General features: G+C 38.3%; 1 protein-coding gene across 1 annotated transcript in view; it reads right to left on the reverse strand.

Annotated features, from left to right (window-relative positions):
- LOC136882249 (inter-alpha-trypsin inhibitor heavy chain H3) overlaps positions 1-23559 on the reverse strand; it is a 67310-nt gene that overhangs the window by 10687 nt on the left and 33064 nt on the right. Inside the window, exons 9-14 of the mRNA XM_068229430.1 lie at positions 23299-23495; positions 22962-23153; positions 20236-20412; positions 15910-16071; positions 11944-12076; positions 9728-9888 (exon numbers count right to left, since the gene is read on the reverse strand). Coding sequence (XP_068085531.1) covers positions 9728-9888; positions 11944-12076; positions 15910-16071; positions 20236-20412; positions 22962-23153; positions 23299-23495 — 1022 coding nt within the window. The remainder of the gene's footprint in view (positions 1-9727; positions 9889-11943; positions 12077-15909; positions 16072-20235; positions 20413-22961; positions 23154-23298; positions 23496-23559) is intronic.

Below are 23559 nucleotides of genomic sequence, written 5' to 3' on the forward strand. Positions count from 1 at the left end.
CTATTTATATATTACCTGTTTTATCTATCTGTACATTTTGAACACTGTTAGGGTAAATAATAATTGCCTCTTAGAATAAAATAGTAACAAAAATCATAAACACTTTGTAAATAATTATGTAATTTTTTTACATAGTTTACATCCCCATTGGAGCACTTTAATCAGTCATATATATTAAAGTCTATTAGTATTAAATAGTCAGCTTTTCAGCTTCTTTTTCCACTTCCAAAACTTCATGTCGGATGTGGCAGCCCTTTGGTCGTCAGTAATGGTAATTATGTAATATTAATAAAAACTACAATGTACGAACTTAATCCCTTGGTGGTTGATACTTGGGATAAGTTCCTTCATTATTATTATTATTATTATTATTATTAATGATAATTATGATACAGTAATTGTATGGTATGAACTACCTTGTGCAGGCATTTTCATCAGATGCCATTTAAGCTACCTGTATTCCGCCTTCCTCTCAAAACTGGTGGCAAATTGAGTAATAAGTAACCAAATCAACAAACCAGATTTCTGCTGGGTGATTTCCAGCTGACTTTTATTTAAATTTTATAAGGTAAACTCAAAATGTGTCGCCAGAGATCTTCTACATGCTGACATCATAAGACGTGGGGTGTTGAATACTTTCTTTCCATCCTTCAAAAATCTAACTACCTCTGTCAAGTTTGAACCCGTGATCTTGGGATCGGAGGTAGGCAATTTACCAACAATCCATAGAGGAAGCTAACATTACCCACGATGAATCCGAGCATAGGAATTCCATGCACACGTGTGTTGGAAAGTTAACACAGGGCAGGTACATCATACATCAATCTATCACTCAGAAATCCATTACTGTCACAATCTATCGCATCTGAGCACTGTTTGGGGTAATGTAAAACAAGAGCTAAGAGGTTTCCACCTATTCAACACTTATTTATTGCAACCTAAAAGAAAAGTTACATATATTTCAAACTAGTTAAGGCAAGACATGAAATATAATAGATAAAATTTATGAAATAAGTGTGTGTTGTTGACATTCGGTGCAAGACAAACAAGAGTTGAATGATGTACTCATCATGATCACACTTTGGGGTGCTATGGATATTCAGTGTGTCCACTGCCATACCTTGCATTTCACTAATGAAACTAAAGGTCATATCAATTCTTGTTACCATAGAGGCCCTATTTCCCTTGCAGAACTCTGCAGGCAAATACACAGCCAAAAGAATTGCTGCCGGGCTGAGTGGTTCAGACAGTTGAGGTGCTGGCCTTCTGACCCCAACTTCAGCCCTGTGTCACTCTGTAAATTTACCAACACATAAAAGAACTCCCTCAGGACAAAATTCCGGCAAATCAGCGTCTCCGAAAACCGTAAAAGTAGTTAGTGGCACGAAAAGCTAATAATATTGTTACTGAATTATCTTAATAAATTAGTTTCTCACGTCATTGAAATATGATTGGACATTCTCAATAAATTGGAGCTGCTGTTCTAACATGACATTAGTATTAGGAAATGCTGAACTATTACAAACGTAAGGCAAAGGATGTCATCAATAAATAAGACTGACTATGAGAAGGAAATATAAGGAAAAATGAAAGAGGCAGATACTAAAACGTATCATTGCCAACCACGTTAATTCCTAGTCTACCTACCAGGGTCAATCAAATATGATGAGAATTTTTCTTAGAAAACTTCTTCATTAAATGTACAAGTCCTGTTCAAGAAATAGCCAAACTTCAAAAATAGCTCTTTAGGGGGCTTACCTGCAGCCTAGTTAGTACTCTTCTCCTTTATTAATACAATGCTTGTAATACCATTTTCACTTACGGAAGCAGTTCTGGTAAGCAACTGGGGAAACGCGCACAGATCCTTTAATCCTATCATGATTTTACATTGTTCTACTTCTTCCTGAATAGCAAATGATGATCAGGACACACAACTTCATGAACTTGTGCACCATGAGAATCACTGCACAACGTTCAGGGCCATCCTGAACATGGGTCAGTCTGTAAACCATCCTGGAATGCTGGAATCATTCGTCTGTATGAACCGATCACCATAAACAGTCTTCGTTATCTGGTACGTCTCCATAAACTTTTTCCCCAGTTTGAAGCTGAAATGAATGTGTATATGCTGCTCGTAATATTCAGACATCTTGACAGTTGCTGTGAGAAGGAAATGTAAGCAAAAGACTAACAGTTGCCGAGTAATCGTTTCAGAAGTGCATGAAAATGGCTTGTTACGTAGGAAGCATACCACTATACAGCACTGTTGCTGTCTGCATACCTGCCAACTTTTAGAAATCAAAAATAGGAAGATTTTTTAATTCTTGGATTTCATCAAGTGTATTGCGCCACGGTCTCGGTAAAAAAAAGGACAAGATAAAAGGCATACATATCTACAGTTACAATGCGAATTAACCATTACATTTAAAATCTTAAACTAAGAAAACACAAACGATTGCAAGAAAACGTACCTAATAATCATTCTCATTTATGACACATACATACGAATAGTAACATTTAGACAGATAAGTCAAGAACTGACTACAACTTACCAAATGGTGAAGAATATACACATGTAGGTGATACAGAGATTGCTGTGTTTACTTGTTTAGCATTGAACTGGCAGCTAACTTTGCCCTCTTCAACAATGCACTGTCATACTGCTGCTCATAACACTTTCCACTTAGACTTGATTTGACCACCAACAGTTTACTGAGATTTTCGTCATTCAGAGATGATCGGAATTGTGTCCTCGTCTTTTTTACCTGGCTGAACAATCTTTCACACTCGGCATTGCTGTGTGGAATTGTCAATATTGAGAGCATTCATTACTTTTGCGATTCTATCATATTTGAAACACCCATCTGCACCTCGTATATCCCCTATAGCAGACCAAGAACAATCTACTCTTTCTCCTTGCACAACAGACAATGGTAAATCCTCCACTTGGAGAGCACAAAACTGGCACTGTAATGCATCCATTGCTTCTTGTTCATCTTCACCATCTTTCACTGGCAATATAACAGGAAACTTTGAAACAAAATACTTTACAGCATTGAAGGAAGAAGCCTGCAAAGAATTTATCTGAGCTACTTGAGCATTAACAAAAACATCACTATTCAAATTAAATTTATGAATAATATAATCACAAACTGCAATAAAATAGTTCCTGACATGCAAATAAAAGTTTTTCTTCTCCTCAGGTGCCAGATTTTCTACAAGACGAGATGTTGAACAGCCAATTACTAAATTGATGGTTATGAATTTCATGTTTTTGGTCCGTATTGAACAATATATAAGTAATAATAATAATAACTTAAATGTTTCCACCTTTTCAATACAATATATTCACAAATTTACAAAATTATACGGTACTAGTTTCGACCCATCTAGGGGTCATCATCAGCCGTATTGAAGCAAAGATCATTTGTGGCGAAATCCTAAGACAATATTATTTTAAAGAATAACAAGTGAAATGAGAAGTTATGGTAATAGTTAATAATACAAGGAATATACATAATAAGAGGTTTTTAACAAAGAATAAAGTATAAATGGGGTGTTGTAAAAATTATAATCATGGAAATCAGTAAGTTCTTGTATTGAAATGAAATATGGCTTAGGAAGAGGGCTTAAGGTGGGGCTGAAGGGTGCGGGAGAAAGTGTAATTGTCTTGGAAAAGTACCTTTGATTAAATTTAGGATTGAGTTTAGGTTGGCTGCATTATTGTTTCTGAGGAAAGTGATAAATAGATCGAAGAGTATGTTGGGTTTCTCTGAGATTTCATTGAGATTGTGACTGGCATTAAAGTATTGGTCTAGGTGTATGTAGTAATTTTCCATTATGTTCAGTAAAGGGCCCTTGTTTGCTAATACGAGGATGTCCATGTCTTGTTCAATATTGGTGAAATTATGGTTATAATCTTGCATGTGTTGGCCGATGGCTGAAAACTTGTTGTATTTTATTGCGTTAGTGTGCTCGTGGTATCTGATAATGAAGTTTCTCCCGGTTTGCCCGATGTAGGTTTTTTTTAGGTTTTTTTACAGGTGGTACATTTGATCCTATAAACTCCTGATTTTAAAAAACTGCTGGTCTTGTTGATGTGTGAAGTATTGTATAAAACATTCATGTTCTTATTGTTGGTTTTGAAGGCTATTTTAACGCCTTGTTTCTTAAAGATGTTGGTTAACTTGTAGATATCATTGTTGAACGTGAAGGTGGAAAATGTTAGAGGTTTGGTTATTTCTTTTTTGAGGGTAGTTTTTGGGCGATGTTTGTGTTTATTGATTATCCTTTCTATAAAATGATTGCTGAAGCCGTTGAATTTTGCGATTCCGCGGATTGTGTTGAGTTCGTTTTTTAGATCTTTATTGGACATAGGTATGCTGAAGGCTCGGTGAACTAGGCTGTTGTATGTGGCTCGTTTGTGGGACTGGGGGTGCACTGAATCTTGGCGAATGGTGGAGGCTGTTTGAGTGGGTTTTCTGAAAATTTTATAACTGAAAGAATCTGAGTTTCTAGTGATGGTTAAATCTAGAAAGTTGATTTTTTGATTTGATTCGGATTCTAGTGTGAATTTGATATGAGGATCAATATTGTTGAGTCTTAAGAGGGTGGTGGGTGCGTTAATTGATTTCTCATTCATGATTACAAAGACATCGTCAACATATCTGGCCCAAAAGAGAATGTTTTCGAATTCGTTGTCAATTTTGGTGTATTCGAGGAAGTCCAGGTATATTTCTGCTAAGATACCTGAGGCCGGTGACCCCATTGCCAAACCATTTTGTTGATATATGACATTGTCAAAAGTGAAGAAGTTATTGTCGATGATAAGTTTTAATATTGTGATAAAGTCTTGTATCTCTAGTTTGTTTAAGTGGCTGTTTTTGTTTAAATTGTTTATAATTATCGGAATTAATTTTGATACTTGTATGCTTGGGTACATGTTTACAATATCGAAAGAGTGGATGGAGTGATCCGGTTGCAAATTGAACTTGTTTAGTTTTTCTACTAGCTCAGATGTGTTTTTAATAGACTTTTTGGATAAGAATTGATAAAAATTCAAAAACTACTTAAACAAACTCTTAAAAACACTTCATTTTTATTTACCGAACAGGAAAAATCCAAACTCATACATATGAACCCAGGACTCCCCACTGCTAAAGCTCTTCCCAAAATTCACAAAACCGGAATTCCCATCCGGCCAATTATCAACTATAGACCAAGCCCCTTATACAGAATATCACAATTCATCCAATGTTTCTTAAGAAAAAATTATCAATTCTTATCCAAAAAGTCTATTAAAAACACATCTGAGCTAGTAGAAAAACTAAACAAGTTCAATTTGCAACCGGATCACTCCATCCACTCTTTCGATATTGTAAACATGTACCCAAGCATACAAGTATCAAAATTAATTCCGATAATTATAAACAATTTAAACAAAAACAGCCACTTAAGCAAACTAGAGATACAAGACTTTATCACAATATTAAAACTTATCATCGACAATAACTTCTTCACTTTTGACAATGTCATATATCAACAAAATGGTTTGGCAATGGGGTCACCGGCCTCAGGTATCTTAGCAGAAATATACCTGGACTTCCTCGAATACACCAAAATTGACAACGAATTCGAAAACATTCTCTTTTGGGCCAGATATGTTGACGATGTCTTTGTAATCATGAATGAGAAATCAATTAACGCACCCACCACCCTCTTAAGACTCAACAATATTGATCCTCATATCAAATTCACACTAGAATCCGAATCAAATCAAAAAATCAACTTTCTAGATTTAACCATCACTAGAAACTCAGATTCTTTCAGTTATAAAATTTTCAGAAAACCCACTCAAACAGCCTCCACCATTCGCCAAGATTCAGTGCACCCCCAGTCCCACAAACGAGCCACATACAACAGCCTAGTTCACCGAGCCTTCAGCATACCTATGTCCAATAAAGATCTAAAAAACGAACTCAACACAATCCGCGGAATCGCAAAATTCAACGGCTTCAGCAATCATTTTATAGAAAGGATAATCAATAAACACAAACATCGCCCAAAAACTACCCTCAAAAAAGAAATAACCAAACCTCTAACATTTTCCACCTTCACGTTCAACAATGATATCTACAAGTTAACCAACATCTTTAAGAAACAAGGCGTTAAAATAGCCTTCAAAACCAACAATAAGAACATGAATGTTTTATACAATACTTCACACATCAACAAGACCAGCAGTTTTTTAAAATCAGGAGTTTATAGGATCAAATGTACCACCTGTAAAAAAACCTACATCGGGCAAACCGGGAGAAACTTCATTATCAGATACCACGAGCACACTAACGCAATAAAATACAACAAGTTTTCAGCCATCGGCCAACACATGCAAGATTATAACCATAATTTCACCAATATTGAACAAGACATGGACATCCTCGTATTAGCAAACAAGGGCCCTTTACTGAACATAATGGAAAATTACTACATACACCTAGACCAATACTTTAATGCCAGTCACAATCTCAATGAAATCTCAGAGAAACCCAACATACTCTTCGATCTATTTATCACTTTCCTCAGAAACAATAATGCAGCCAACCTAAACTCAATCCTAAATTTAATCAAAGGTACTTTTCCAAGACAATTACACTTTCTCCCGCACCCTTCAGCCCCACCTTAAGCCCTCTTCCTAAGCCATATTTCATTTCAATACAAGAACTTACTGATTTCCATGATTATAATTTTTACAACACCCCATTTATACTTTATTCTTTGTTAAAAACCTCTTATTATGTATATTCCTTGTATTATTAACTATTACCATAACTTCTCATTTCACTTGTTATTCTTTAAAATAATATTGTCTTAGGATTTCGCCACAAATGATCTTTGCTTCAATACGGCTGATGATGACCCCTAGATGGGTCGAAACTAGTACCGTATAATTTTGTAAATTTGTGAATATATTGTATTGAAAAGGTGGAAACATTTAAGTTATTATTATTATTACTCAATTACTAAATCATCATGCGCTTTCTGATTCTCTCTCGTGTGATAGACCACTTCTAAAACTGTAGGATATTTTTTTATAACCACTGGCTTAACAAACCTACACAGAATGTCCTTCAACATATCCGTCAGCATTGATCTTATGACATGAATCTGAGGTGCTTGCGACTGAAGAACTTTATTAGTTTTCTCAAATGTAGGGATGATAAATGCCAGAAATGAGCAAAATGCTTTATTAAAGTTTGAAGACAGAAAAAGAAATAGTCTCTCCTCTCGTGAAATACTGGCAGTGCAACTAGACTCCTTTATTTTCTTCACAGATGGAGATGAACTACTCTCAGCCTTCCTTTTCCCAGAAATAACAGAAGCTTGGCCTTGTACTCTACTGACACAAGGACCATGTTCCATTTCTGTATCTTCATGTGCCTTTAGCTTGGGAATTTGGAAATACTTCAGAGATGTCTCTGTGCCATTGGACTGCTTTACCTCATCCTTAAAAAAACTTTGAAGTGGCTCCCACTCTGAAATCAATCTTTCCAAACATTTCCCCAAGGATAACCAGCGTGTACACACATGCTTTAATATTTTTCTGACATCAGTTTGGTACAAAGCTTGATACATTTTGAGATGATCTTTTCTCTTTGAGCTTTTGTCTAAATAATAATAAATATCAATTAGCATCTCATCAATTTTGACAGGAAGGGAGTCTGCACCCTTCATGGCAGCCAAATTAATTAAATGACATGGGCATCCCATAATAATAATGTTTTCACACTGCTCTCTTAGTTTAGCAGCAACACCGTTTTTTCTTCCCATCATAACAGGAGCATTATCTGCGCTAAAAGCTATACAGTTTGCCATTGGAACGTCATATCTTTTCAGAACATCCAGGAGCAAATTAGCAATATTAATACCAGTAGAATTGCCTTCCAAATTTTCCATGGATAGCAAACGATTTTCAATCTTTTTCAATTCTTTGTTGAAAAACGAGACGACGATAGGATAGAGCTTACTATCTTTATCATTGCTACCATCAGTTGAAATCGCAAAAGGTTCAGACTTTAAAGTCTGAATCACTTTACTATCTGCATCACGGGACATTTCATTAATTATGGCAGATGTTTTTGTTCTAGCACACGCATATTTCTTCGCAATGTCTGAATCTGGGAACATCTTTCTGAACAATGGCCCTGCGTGGTCCGAACAAGACAATGCAAGGTTATGTTCGACAATGAATGCCGTGAACAAACATTCTGCTCGAGTGACTGCATCATCTTCCTTCCCACCTACAAAAAAATTAATTAATTTTTTGTTCCTTTCGAGACAGCTAGCACTATCTTTGTGTTTCTGTGTGACACTGTGGGCTACAATATCTGTTTCCCCTCCATGTGAGATATTAATATCACACCGACACACGGAACAAAATGCATAATAGTTTCCTTTATTAGACTGTAAAATGAACGGAAATTCAGTTTTATAGGTATCCCTGAACACTTGGAGATAACGTTTGTTATGTTTTGTAGTCATCATGTGAAGAGAAAATACCACAAACTGTCACAGACACAACTCTCTGAAATACATTGAAGTCATTAAAATTACGAACTCTGGTCAACACAAAAGCACTGAAATACGCGAAACTACCACATACAAAACAAATCAATATGTCTCGTACATTATTAACATATGATTTCCACAGGGGGAAAAGCACAGAACCGCAAGAAAAAACACGTTGTCTAAAACTCCACCGAAACTACGCACAGAAACAAGCGCGCGAACCACACAATAACAAACTCACTCTTTCATGCCGATCAACGGAGTCCCTAGTGGTCGCTAGTGCGCATGACCTTCTCTGACTCGCAAGACGATTGCCGTCCCGAATTCCCACCTGAAACAGCACACACGCTGCTGTAGTGAGCGGGAAATATGATACATGAAGCCGACGGATGATCCACCCACGAAATAAAGCACCAAATACCGGTAAATATGCTTAAAAGTGAGGTTGCGGAAATTACACAAACGCATAAGAATTCGTCCTAGGGGAAGAGTACTGACCATACTGGAGGTTATATTGGTCAAAAATAGGAAGAAATAAAAATAAATCTGAAAACCGGAAGATGAGTTAAAAATCGGAAAGTTTCCGGGTAAATCGGAAGGGTTGGCAGGTATGTGTTTGTAAAACAGTGTCCCATTTTCCTACGGGATCTGAGATGAGATGAATCTGTCGTGGCAGGTTTTTTATGACCGGATGCCCTTCCTGACATCAGCCTCAGCAGAGGAGTTCATATATCACATCATTCATTTCATATTATTATTAGTAGGAAGGGAGAGGATGATACCTGGTGCTGGAACATAGCCTACTCCTGTCGAATAGCACCAAGGGGTCTTCTCAAGGCTTAACGTCACCATCCGATGGACGAATCACCATCAACATTCCATATGAACACTGGGGAGAGGTTTGGAATTTAATTCAGGCTTTTGGCATGGAATCTACCACTATACAGCACTACTTACTGAAAATTGCTAAGACTTTGCAGTGGTGAGTTATTTTCAGTTATCTTTTGAACAGGCTAAACAGAGAATAACAATTTTTCTACATACAAACATAGGAAGGTGACAATGACAGGAAAATTCCTTTGCAGTATAGAACATGATCTCCACTTCTAATTGCTTTCCTCATCAGAAAATGCCTGGAGTAAGACTGGGAGCCTCTTACCTGTTCAACCTGCTTCTGGTCAACGATGAAGGCTTTGTCAGCTTCGCTGGTATTGGCAATAGTTACTCTGAGTAGACCAACAGAATCCAGGTGATCGGATAACCATGTTAGGTCTGATAACGATAACGAAGGTCTCAGGGCTTGGAGTGGTGGCAGAGAAACTACAAAAATAATTAGAACATTAGACTGCAAGTACCTTCACACAGGGCTCACAATTTAAATTGGTTTATATTATCTAAGTCACAATTAGGAATTTTTTAGATGGCAGCCAACAATGCACAAGCAACTGTGGGTGAAATGAAACAAAGCAAAGAAATTTAATACAAACTGATTTTATTGTTATTGTTGTTTTGTTGCTAATGATTTTTACTGCAATAACTTTCCTGAATGCTCACCTAGCGACACAAATGGTTAATGCATTTGTGTCGCATTAACACAAATGCGACACATTCCATACCAAGTGGTGCATGCACTGACATGAGCAGTGTGATTCCATGCAGTTATAATTTTTGAATTTTAGGTCCAAGAAGTTTTATGAGGTGTTGGTGGTGGTGTTTAGTGTCAAAAGAGGATGAATGCCCAGTTGTACTTCCTTCTGGGCATGAAAATGAAACACTCCCTAAACCTCATAAACATAATACTAGCGGGGTCAGAAGAAATCAAGAGCTGACCAAGGGAGGTCGGGTAGGAAAGATGAGTGAGGTGTTCAGACAAGTAAGAGGAAGGAATGCCAGACTGAACACCCCTATGTCTTGGTCCCCCTTTTAGTCGCCTCGTATGACGGGCAGAGGATAACCCACCCATAGGGGGTCAACACAGAACAATGTAATGTGTCAAAATTTTTGGTAATTTACAAAGGTTTGAATACTATGTAACTTTTCCCGTAACTGTCCTATACCTGCTGCAATGGCACCATTATAAGATTCTCTATTCAGTGATGCATCATGAGATGGAATTTACATTTTGAAGTTGATGAAAATTAAAATCCACAGCCTGTTTCCAGTCATTCAATTGGGGTCAGGAATGGAATGAATGAAGCCCTCCATTTAGCGGCGAGGATAGGAAATGCGCCGGCTGCCGAAGCCTGTCGCACTCCTCTAGGGCAATGATTAATGACTGATAGATAAAATGAAATGTTAACAGAGTGTGTTGCTGGAATGAAAGATGACAGGGAAAACCGGAGTACCCGGAGAAAAAACCTGTCCTGCCTCTGCTTTGTCCAGCACAAATCTCGCATAGAGTGACCAAGATTTGAATCACGCTATCCAGCAGTGAGAGGCTGGCGCGTTGCCGCCTGAGCCACGGAGGCTCGTTTGAAGTTGATAAGAAGCAAATTAAGATTCTCGAATTTTCAACCCTGCATAACTTTATTCCTGAGGCTTGTAGGTCTTGGTGAGATCCTTCTAATAGTGCACCATGTGAAGGGTCGGAATTTATTTTTAGACAGTCAAATCTGATTTTCTTCAAAATATGACACACTTCAAATTTTGGGCTCCTCCCTTGCTCACTTTTTTGCAGGTTCATCCATTTTGTTATGCAAATACAATGTGGTCAAATGCTCTATCTTTAATCTTAAACATGTTCATATGTCTTTTGGTTTCAGAGTTATTAATCGCAAACCAAATCATATACCTCAAAATAGTCGCTCTTTTTAAAGCCCCCTTATGGCCCATGTACTTCACTGAGGCCTACCAAATGTCATATTTTCTTTCATGCGTCTTGCTTCCTCCAATCAAACGGTACCTCAACCACTTGGTTGGGATCTTTAATTCCAGAACTATAAGTTTAAATGTGAGCATGTGACTTTATTTCATTTGTGTTCAATGCATGTAGCTTGACTTCATATTAGAGACAAAGAAACTTTTCAGACTGATATTTCTAAAATCTCTCACACAATAAGAGCTATGCTGAATTTTCATATCATAAAGAAGCATATTAAGCAAAGATATCCATTTATTTAAAACGGTCATTTTAAAAAAAAGAACTATATAGGCCCCAATCTACTTTTAAATTGAAATTAATGATAAGAAGAAAAATGCATATAACCAAAAGGACTGATTTATTTCATTTTCGAAAAATTCGCTGTACTTAAGAAAATTATATTGACATAGAACTCTGCAGCAGTGTGTGGCGTAGTGCTGAGAATGGAAGAAGCAGACTGCCCAGGAGACATGAATTAAATATACAGCAGTTCCGTTAGAAGTCTGAACACTTACTGATTCTGTTCTGGAAAGGAGAAGCTTCGTCTTCTCTGGTAGCGCCATCGCCGGTAGCCACGTCCGATGATATGTGCATGGAGCTGCTTGGCTGAGCAATGACCATGGACGTCAATGGGGTCACAAAACCATACTGGAAATGCGAAACAAGTATGAAGAGCAATTGAAATAGAATTTTAAACTACAGTGGGACCTCGGGTTATCCGTTCCTGGATCATTAGTTGAAGTGACGTAGTCCCGCGAGCATGCTAATTAAATCATGTTTTAAAGATTTGCATTATCTGTTCCTCGAAGTAACAGTAACCAGCACCAGCTAAAAACAATCTTCACCAGTTACTTCATTATGACGAAGACTGAACAATATTTCCACATCAGCAATGCAATGCCCACCACTGCTGGTGATATTTAAGAATTAACATTTTGTTGCCATTATTATAAAAAAAAATTAAGTAACAGGATCAGATAATATAATTATTTATTTCCAAGTTTTAAATAGTACTAATTTTTGCGCAGTTTAAGAAACACTAGAAATTACCTGAAACAGATAACATTAAGAGAATGACATGTTTCGTTCCTAAAAGATCATCATCAGATTCTCCAATCGCTTTTATCATGCATGTATGTATATTTTCAATCTTGTGTATGTTTTGAAAATGTTACTTATAAAGAATGGGCAAGTATTATGAATAAGTACACAAACATTCTATGTTAAAATTCTGTGTTCAGTGCCTTAATAAAACGTGGAAATGTTTTCTAAACTTACTGCTCTCCATCTATTGTATGTTCTCTCCTCAGCTGCATCACTTGATTCTTGCCATCGTGATAGGTCATTGGTCTCTCCAACAATTTTCCACTGACGTGCAGCAGTGTCATGGTAGGTTTCAGGTGGAATGTAGTTATAATCTATTTAGTTTTGTTTGTACAAAAATGTCTTACTGTGCATTATTGAATTAATGGAGTAATTGAATACAATGCAATAGAACCTCAATAATTCAAAATCTGTTAATGCAAAACCCTGCCTAATTCAAAGTGGCTCTCATTCCTGGAAACATTAGGTATGGTTTTGCATGTTATTTAAATTGCTTAATTTGAAATAAGGATACTTTGTAATTCGAAGAACAATATCTGTATAATAACCAAAATTCAAACTTTTAATTCAGAACTGACTTTACGTTTGATAAAAAACAATATTTTACAGAGTAATATAAATTCAAAATTTATCCATGTCAGGGTACAATGCATCTTCCAGAACATGCAGGGGTAGCTTTCCGTACTTTCACTCCCTTACGTGTATCTACATTGTGCTTCATATTTGCTTAGTTTGAATGAAATCATAATTCTTTTGCATTCAGCATTTTAAGGAGAGTCACAATATCACGTAGCAGACAGTGGGCAGAGAAGCAGAATCCGTGATCGCCAGTGTTCGCGAAAAGCGTTGCTCATATAATCAATTTGTACGCACCGAACAATATTGTCAATAATATATAAGTAATAATAATAATAACGTAAACGTTTCCACCTTTTCAATACTACAATATATTCACAAAATTACAAATTACACGGTACTAGTTTCGAGCAATACGGCTGATGATGACCCCTAGATGGGTCGAAACTAGTACCGTATAATTTGTAATTTTGTGAATATATTGTAGTATTGAAAAGGTGGAAACGTTTACGTTATTATTATTATTACTTATATATTATTCTCAGTTCAATACGGACCAAAAACATGAAATTCATAACCATCAATATTGTCAATGCCGATGAAACTGCATGTTTTTAAATGCAATGCACATGGAATTAAGACTTCCTCCCCTTTTCATAATAAAGTTCGATAAGTCACGATGTTTTAAGGGTGCCGGGCACTTTCCGTGCAAGTACAAGGTATCTTAAAAATGCAAACAGTACAGTAATCCAAAAAATAAAACATTTACACAGGGGAAACCAGCATAATTAGTCCTTGTCTTTTAATTGTGTGGGTTTGTTTCTGTTGCGTCAGGTTATGTTTGCCAGTGATTTATCCAAGTGCATTATTTCAATAATGTAAATGCACCTTGTTGGATACATTTTGTAAATAGTTTTTCCCTTGGCATTTGAAATATTTAAACTGTGAATTAAGGTGATTGCGTGCATTAATGGGTCTCAGAATACTTCGTGATGCGGCAAGGGCTAGCATTTCTGAATTACAAGAGAAATGCCATGGCGAGTAATCGTACAAGGATAGTCACTGAACTGTGTTGTAATGCAGACAGAAGTGAGAGACTTCTGCCCTTGTCATAGGAAAGTTCAATATGCCATGATGTTTTAAGGGCATCCGGTACTTTCCATTTAAGTATAGGGCATCTAAAATGTATACAGTACAGTAATTCAATGAATAAAGCACTTGCACAAGACAGCCAGCATAGATTTCATCTCGCCTTTGAATCGTGCATTTTTTCTTTTATTGTTTGAGGTTATGTTTACAGAAATTGATTCCTCCAGGGAACTTGAAATACTTGTCCCAAATGAGTAAATTTATAATACCAATATAAATGGTCTGTTATTGGACATTATAAATTTTCCAGCTGACTTTAGGTTTCCTATGAGAATAGATTTCTGTAACATATGATGGCCTAGCAAGCATCACTTTTTGAAAATGAGACGGCATCTCGTAGTGCATTGGCACTGCCAGTGGCTCTAATTAGCCTATGCAGTGGCCTCCACGGTATGCACTACCCATGCGTCTTTGTAGGCGTGCTAGTTATCAACTGATGAGCCCAAATTAGCACACTGGGGTGAAACACAGGCAACAGGAATGAGTTAGCTGGAAAAGGTTATATTTGTCAGTTAGTTATTCAAGTGCATTATTTGAATACTATAAGTGCACCTTGTTGGATACATTTTGGAAATAGTTTTTGTTTCCATGGCATTTAAAAGGTTTAAATTGTGAATCAAGGTTAATGTCAAGCAATAACGGGTCTTGGAATATTTTGCAAGGCGGCAAGGGTTAGTATATCTGACTTGCGAGTTGGCGGTTAATTCGAAGTCCGATTTTTGCGTCCGAACGACTTGGTTTAATGTTGTACTGTATTATGTTAAGCCTCTTTCTTTCCCTTCTTCGCTTCAGACTAGTCTCCAGTAGGATTAGTTAAAAGCTAAAGTTTGAAAGGAGCGTGAAATGTTGTGTGTTAACGATATTTTTAATTCATTTTGTAGAGTGAAGAACAGGGATGTTTTCGGAAGTGTGTGATTGTTTAGGATTGTTTGTGGTTTTTTTTTTTTTTTTTTTAGAGTGTACTTATTTCTATTGCCTCTTTTATATTTAATCATTTACTCTCATTTTGGATTTGTGTTACTGTCTGTGAAATTGTTGGAGATATGTACAGCATGACCCAAAAGTCCGTTAAAATTTGACGAGGCAATACTTTATGGAATATTGGAGATAGAGAGGTAATAATTGGCACACATGATTGGAATGATATGGGGTTTTGACACCAAAATAAAGTACACAAAATTACCAACAGATGGCGCTGGACAGAAACACGTCGGGTACAAATGGCCACACATGCTTGATGTGACGTGGGGTTTCAATGACACCTACAACAAGCGCATAAACAGGCCAACAGATGGCGCTGGATAGCAGTGATGCGCTATGAGACCCGTATACAGTATAAAAGGAGCTGTTAATAGATGCATCTACAGTCGCGGCATGTTGACTTTATCAGAAAAGGCACTGTTAGTGAAGCTTTTATTTACTTTATATTGGTGTCAATGAAACCCCATGACATGCCAATGGTGTGTGTGTGTCAATTATTACCTCTCTACCTGCAATATTTCGTGAAGTGTCGCCTCGTCAAATGTTAACGGACTTTTGGGTCACCGTGTATGTGTTCACAGAAGACTGAATGTCATGGCTTCCACGTTAACCAAAAGAGAGAACATGTTGGTTTATACAGTTTAATAAGACTTTCTTCTTTTTAACGTTACCTTGAGAGAGAGTTTGAGAGCCTTATTTGTGATGAACAAGTACTGTTCTTTGTCGGAGTCCGTCATATTCTTGTCGTTCTCGAGAGCCAGCTGCTTGTCCAGCAGCTGTTTCACACTCAGGTAGGCCCACATCCGCTCCAGCTCTCCCACAGGGCTCTGGCGCTGTAACAAACACAACCAAGTGTTCACAGACAAGATACTTTGTAGAAAGATGATTTAATTTTATGAATATATAGCGAAACTTGATATAAAGGTCACCTCTGTATGGTAGTTACTTTTTAGCGGTCACTTTCCTCCACCGCAGTCAGAGATCCATAGATTTGTTACAAAAGGAGAGCAGGATATTTGTGCGACGATAATAGGGGCTGTGTGCATTATGAATTTGAATTTGTCCCGAGTTTCTATTCTTTTAGCACTAGTATTTACCTTCGTTTCATTTCTCCCCTTTCCATGTTCTTATCTGTCTTTCTTCTTATCCCACATCATCTCTCAAGATGCCCCTCAACGAGTGTTCACGCCCGCCCTCTTGATGAAGCTGGGAAGCAGAAACGAGCTCATCTCAAAATTGATGAGGAGAGAGCCCACCTCTTAGAAGACTGAGGTATATAACGATGTAGAGATTGTCCTTGGCTCCTATTTCTGTTGTTCCCTCTTCCCCCACTGACCTGCCACTGTCAGACATGCCAACTCCCCCAATTTAAGCGGGAGACTCCCTACTTTTGGTCCTTCCTCCTTCTCTCCTGATCACAGAGACTTACCTCACGATTTTGAGAACAGATTTAGTATTACTGTATTATTTAAAAATCCCAAGTTTTACCTTGTGCTATCTTGCTCAAGCCACTGAACAGAGAACTGACGTTGCTCACTTCTGGGCAGACACCGCATGAAATATTGTGATCTTCACTATACATCCTTATGAAAGTCAAAGATAAAATTCTAAAATAATTTAATTGTATAAAGTCCACCTGTTCAATACACGTTTCCCATTTGATAAATGGTCCGTCTAAAAAGTTACATGGGGCATGTTTTGACCTAGCCTAGAGGTCATCATCAGCTAAAATAACATAAAGAGCAAAGACATACACAATATGGAACCGGAATGAAGTTCATTACTTGCTTATAAAAGTCATCTAAGCTCAGACATGAAATAACTACTCTTTTTAACAACTGACCGATGATAATTACAATAACAGATGGATGGCATACATGGTGAAATACCTTCTTAAGGAATAGGAGATCAACTATCCTTCAAAGAAAATCAAGTCCAGTCAGACATAAATAATCTGCATTTAGGGCTGTTGCCCAGGTAACAGATTATCTATCAGTTGTTTACCTAGCTTTTTCTTAAACATTTTCATCAAACAACTAGGAAATTTATTGAACATTTCTCTTGATAATTTATTCCAATCCCTTGCTTCTCATCCTAAAAATGAATATTTGCCCCAATTTGTCCTTTTGAATTATAACTTTATCTCCATATTGTGATCTTTCCTACTTTTAAAAGCTCCACTCAGATTATTCGTGGGCCGATGACCTTCGATGTTAGGCCCCTTAAAACAACAAGCATCATCATCATCAGATTATTCGTCTACTAATGTCATTCCACACCAAATCTCCACATAGTCAAGCATCTTGTCTCCTTACTCCCAAGTCTTCCCAGCTCAAAGTGCGCAACATTTCCATAACACTACTCCTTTGTCTGAAACCACCCAGAACAAATCGTGCTGCTTTCCTTTGGATCATTTCCAGTTCTTGTATCAAGTACCCTGGTGAGGGTCCAGTACAGTGGAACCATACTTTAACTGCGGTTTTACCATAGATTTACAAGCCCTCTCCTCTACATCCTTACTACAACCCCTAAGTACCCACATAACCATCTTAAGAGATCTGTAACCCTTCTCAACAACCTCGTTAATATGATTACACCAATGAAGATCTTTCCTTATATTAACACCTAGGTACTTACAGTGCTCCCCATGAGGTATTTTCACCCCATGAACACAGTAATTAAAACTGAGAGGACTTTTCCGTTTGGTGAAACTTACAATTTGACTTTTCATCCTATTTACATTCATACCATTGTCTGCCATCCATCTCACAACATTGCGAGTCGCTCACAATCCTGCAACTCATTTACTCTCTCTACAGTATAACGTATAATATAAGAACTGTCACTGCCTCTAAAATAAATAAACAAATAAAAATCTATACGGCTGTTATTTTATTGATGTCGTTTATTGTGAACTAGTGACACAGATGGCTAATCATATAGCCTGAGATTAAACAAATGTACCACTCTGTATCACACTGCAGCAGCTGGTTATGATTTGTGAAGTTTAAGTCTAAGAAGAGTTTTGATGGCACATTTCAATCCTATTTAAATCTCTCCCTCACACAATGTAAATTTTCAAAACATTTTGAAATTTCATAGACCATGTAACTTCTGCATGAATACTGTCCCAAGTCTTTCACAATGGTACTGTTATGTCAAGCACAGGATTCTCTATCCATTGATACACACAGCAGATTGGAATATACATTGAGAAGTCTATGAGAAGCAAATTAATATATTGTCATATTCTTCACCCTAGTGTAACTTTGTCATAAGAGTCAAAGCGGAGCCATTCAGTGCTATCATCTCGGGCTCACAGAAAGCTTTCTAACTACTCCACGACAGGTCAGAACTGACATTTACATGATCAAATCACTGATTATTAAAAAAAAATAACTAATTTCAAGTTTTTGGCCCTACCCTTGCAGTGTTATTCTTCTTTGATTTGGACTACTTTGTTATCCAAATGAAAAGTGAAAAATGGTCTCAATTTGGTAGAAAACTCAACCATCTTTGTATGCCTCTTCCTTTCTACGTTATCCATCACAAGCTGAATCATAACAGTCACGGTTTTTCAATCCTTGCATATTCAACTAAGGATTATCAAATGTCATATTTTCTCTTACTAAGATTTCCTCCGTTATGGAATTGCAATGTGCAGATGATGCTGCTGCACCTGCTCTCACACCTGAGGAGCTACAATAGTCAGTCAGTTGCTTCAGGAGTGCTTGCGATTGTTTTGGTCTCTTCATTAATGTTCAGAAAACAAAAGTACTCGCACAGCCTGCATCTGGGTCGAACCTTCCAGCTTTCAATACCTCCACTGCGGATACTCCACTGGAGCAGGTCGACCAGTTTTTATATCTAGGAAGTATCCTCTCAACAAATGCTAACTGCTCACAAGATGTGGATAGGAGGATGGGTGCTGCCCACTCAGCATTTGGACATCTATCCTGTCATGTCTCAAGAATAAGAACCTTACAATGCATACCAAGATCATGGTTTACCATGCTGTTGTCAAATCAACACTGTTTTGGGGTTGTAAAACTTGAACCTTCTACTGTCAGGATATCAAAAAGCTAAAGTGCTTTCATCTGCAAAATCTTAGATCCATCTTGAACATCAAATGGGAGGACCGGGTTGCCAACCTTGCAGTTGAGAAAGCACATGCTATAAGCATTGAGGCTACCATCATTGGCCACCGTCTCAGATGGATAGGGCATGTCCATCGCATGAGTGAAACCAGGCTTCCTCGTCAACTTCTGTATGGTGAACTCTGTTTCGGCACAAGACCTCATGGAGCCCCTTCGAGGCATTTCAAGAATCAGGTAAAGCATACTAAGAACAGAGCTGGAATTACCACTGAATACTGGGATACGCTTGCTGAGAATCATAAACTTTGGTGCCACACTGTTTCCATATCAGTTACAATGTTTGAAGAGGAATGACGATGACGTGAAGAGGATGAACGACAAGCACGGAAGCTCCATCAAGCTCAGCCCTGCCCTCCCCTAACTTCCATGTGATCTGTGTGGAAGTATGTTTCATGCCAAGATTGGGCTAGTAAGTCATATGAAAAGTATTTACAAAGCATTGTGGGTGTTAAAATATAAACTGCTGAAGAATAGTTTACTTGGATAAAAGTTGCAGCCTCCGCCGACATGTACCTCAACCATTCAGATCAGAAATTTACTTCCAGAACTGTAAGCTATTAGAATGTGCAGTCCATATTAAAAAAAGAAAAGAAAAAAAGAATGAGCACATGGTATTGTGTAAGTTCCTCGCAGGTACACTTGCTGTTCTCAGAAACAACTGAACCTATAGATATAATGTTTGTTGAGGATATCCACAGGGTTAGTATCCACATGGGAGGTGAATTAGATTTTGATAATAATTAAAATTAAGTTTGATAAAATACTGAATACGAGATGCATATCTTTTTGGAGAGACTATACACAGTCTGAGTTTACAGACGCCGTCACGTCAAAACTTACCTGTTTCTTCTCCGTATCTTTGCGGTGCGTCCTCAGCAGCTGATGGTCAGCACCATGCCATCCGCTGACTTCTGCCTCCAGGTCATCCTCACCCTCCTCAACCTGACCAGCGACCACCACCTCGCTCCCATCGTAGTACGAGTGAATGTGATTGGTTGTTAAGGAACCCTCCTTCAACTAAAACATGCAGGACAAAGATGAGCCTTACAAGTAATGAAATTCAAGAGCCTTGCTAATGTTAATATGAATTTTAACACTTTCTGGTTGCACTGCCTGTAGCAGGCTTTGGCAAGTTATTAAATTGGTAATGACCTATGCACATAATTACAGTGGCATAGAACTCTCCCCAAACAAATGTGGCGCATGATGCGCGGGGCAGGAAGTGTACGTTCAATTCTACTTTGTTTCTTACAAATGTTCCTACCGCATCTCTGGGAAAAGTAAACATTTCAAACTGTACGACTTGAGCCAGGGCCTCTCAGGGTGCATGCACCAGTGCATTGCGCGGCTCATGGTGCAAAAGACGACTTTGCTAGGTTGAGCAGAGTGCAGGCTCCTACTCCAGGATTTTAGGCAATAGCGCTCTCTCTCTCTCTCTTTCCCTATGTCTGTCTCGCTTGTTCTGCCCGTACACCCCTTCCTCACTTGCTCTGCAGCTCCCCACCATCCGAGCAGAGTTGAGCCAAGCTTAGCCGACCTTAGCCAAGTCATCCTGAGACAAAACGCTGGTCCAAATAGAGCCGAGTCAGACCGATGCACGGTCCACAGAACCTCTGCGCCCCGGTTTGCACGTGTGAGGTTTGAGAGGCCGTGACTTAAGCTTTCATTGCCATGGTTTAGGATAGACCAGGAAGCAGGGATACTCTCCCGAACACAGGAGGTGCTGGAGAAAACTTGCCCCCATCATTCAGTCTAACGCAGACCTTAACAGTGTTAACATCATTTACAGCCAGCATGCTAGTAGCAGGGAACTGATAATGGTGCTTCATGTTACTGCAATTTTGTTTGTCACTTGTTCCTTCCTTGTCAGTCGAGGGTGCCACGTGTGTCAACTTCACTCGTTGCTTCAAAGACATCCGACTGGGGATGCCTGTAGGTGTGGGGTATAATTTTCAGTTTCTGTTTGCGGCACAGTTATGTAAATGAGTTAGGGTTATATGTTTCTAGATGGCAGCATTACTGCTCAGGTCAATGATTACCGTATTTTCGAGGGTTTCCATCTTACAGCACTCTCCAACATTGCTCTCCAAAGATGGCTACATAAAATGCAGATTTGCATGCCTCTATTGTAATTTTTGACAAATTATGCAATGATAGGTGTTTGTCATTAAAAATATTGCATTCTGCCCCTTTTAAACTGTAACTTTTTTTGTTTTTGCAACAAAGATATGTAACTTAAAATGCCCATCAGTTGAACTCAAAATAAACTTTTGGCATGTTAGGTTGTGCTCTGTATACACAGCACATGTCAAAGAAATGCTAAGTGTAGAACAAAAATGTCCAACCAGACATCAGCAGGATTCAAACCCACAACTGTCTGGCATTGCTTCCACTTACTTATGCCAGGCTCCTCACTTTCATCTATCCTATCCGGCAACTCTTGTTCTTTTCTGACCCCGACATTATTAGGTTGCGAGGCCTAGGGAATCTTTCATTTTCATGCTCTTCATGGCTTGTATCTTTGTTTGACTGATATCTTCATTTTTCGAAGTGTCAGACCCCTTCCGTTTTTTCACTCTGATTAGTGTTAATAGAGGACGGTTGCCAAGTTGTACTTCCTCTTAAAACAATAATCACCACTACCACCGTCCAGCTCCATGGCTAAATGGTTAGCGTGGTGGCCTTTGGTCACAGGGGTCCCGGGTTCGATTCCCGGCAGGGTCAGGAATTTTAACCATCACTGATTAATTTCTCTGGCACGGGGGCTGGGCGTATGTGTCATCTTCATCATCATTTCATCCTCATCATGACGCGCAGGTCGCCTACGGGAGTCAAATCGAAAGACCTGCACCTGGCGAACCGAACATGTCCTCGGACACTCCCGGCACTAAAAGCCATACACCATTTCATTTCACCATTACCACTACTTTCTGATTTTGCATTGGATGCTCCTTCTAATTGTGCTATAGTGGCCTAAGTCATATGATTATACATCATACTGAACATGTCTTAATACGTTTAAAGTTTATCGAGAGTATAACGTAGTCGTGAAAATTACATATTCATCTATCGATTGACATTTTTTGTTTTAATAAAAACAGGGCTATTATTTAGAGAAAAATAAATAAATAGAAAACTAGCCAGTGAAAGCTGCATTTGCTATTCATAAACCAAATTAATGTAGAAAGTCAACCCAATATAATGCTAAAACTTACTAAAACTGTCACTGATTCAACTTTGGTGACTACTACTTACGCATCGTGTTTTACAAGAGCGTATGTCTCGTCTTGCTGAGAAGAGACATCACACTAGACTCCTGGGAAGACAAGCATGAAGTTCACCCGTGTCAACCAGACGAGTAGAGAAGCGGTTTCGTCTTCTATTCACAGCGAATAGCACAGACATATGAGCAACTTGTTAGATGGCCCGATTTACCCTACTCAATCCACGAGGTAGATAGCAGTATATGTCATGTTCAGTCTGTTATAAACATTCCTGACTATATTTCCTTACTCTCCTTCCAAGGAATGGGCTAAGTGACTGGCCAGAACTTGCCAACAACTCACCTTTGCCCCTATGTAGTTGAAAGAGACGTTCGCCAACATGGGTGATGCAATTTCTTCGAAGAAGGACTGCAGCTGTAGAGCTGCATCTGAAGCTTCATAAATTCTTCGAGCAAAGCCATAATTCTGAAGAGACAGCTTCTTCAAGAACAAGAAGTTGGCACTGTCACCGAACCCCAGGCTGAATATTGCTGCCTAGAAAGAGAATATTACAGATTGAAGAGCACCACTTATTTGCTCACTTTTATCCTTTCTTTTGATCTCGCTTTAGTCAACTCTCATAAACTCAGCTAAAATAGAGTTATTTGTCCCTGTCTTTCAATATACATCATCAGTTTACCTTCGTCTCAGTGTTGATTGCCCTGGTGTAAGCAAGGATCCGGCTGTTACGGAGCTCTCCGATGGTCGGTATGCCATCTGTCAGAAAGACCACAACTGGCTGAGGGATATTTTCTGAATCATTCACCTTCAACATGTCGTACTGTTTCTTAGCAATCAACTGCAGAGCCTTCCTGAGGGCACCATTTATATTTGTACCTGCAAAAGTAGATAACAGAAATTTGTGTGAGAGAAAATAGCAAGCCAGTTCCTTTTCTAAGAA

This window comes from Anabrus simplex, chromosome 10 (assembly GCF_040414725.1).
Source record: "Anabrus simplex isolate iqAnaSimp1 chromosome 10, ASM4041472v1, whole genome shotgun sequence".
NCBI classification, from domain to species: domain Eukaryota; kingdom Metazoa; phylum Arthropoda; class Insecta; order Orthoptera; family Tettigoniidae; genus Anabrus; species Anabrus simplex.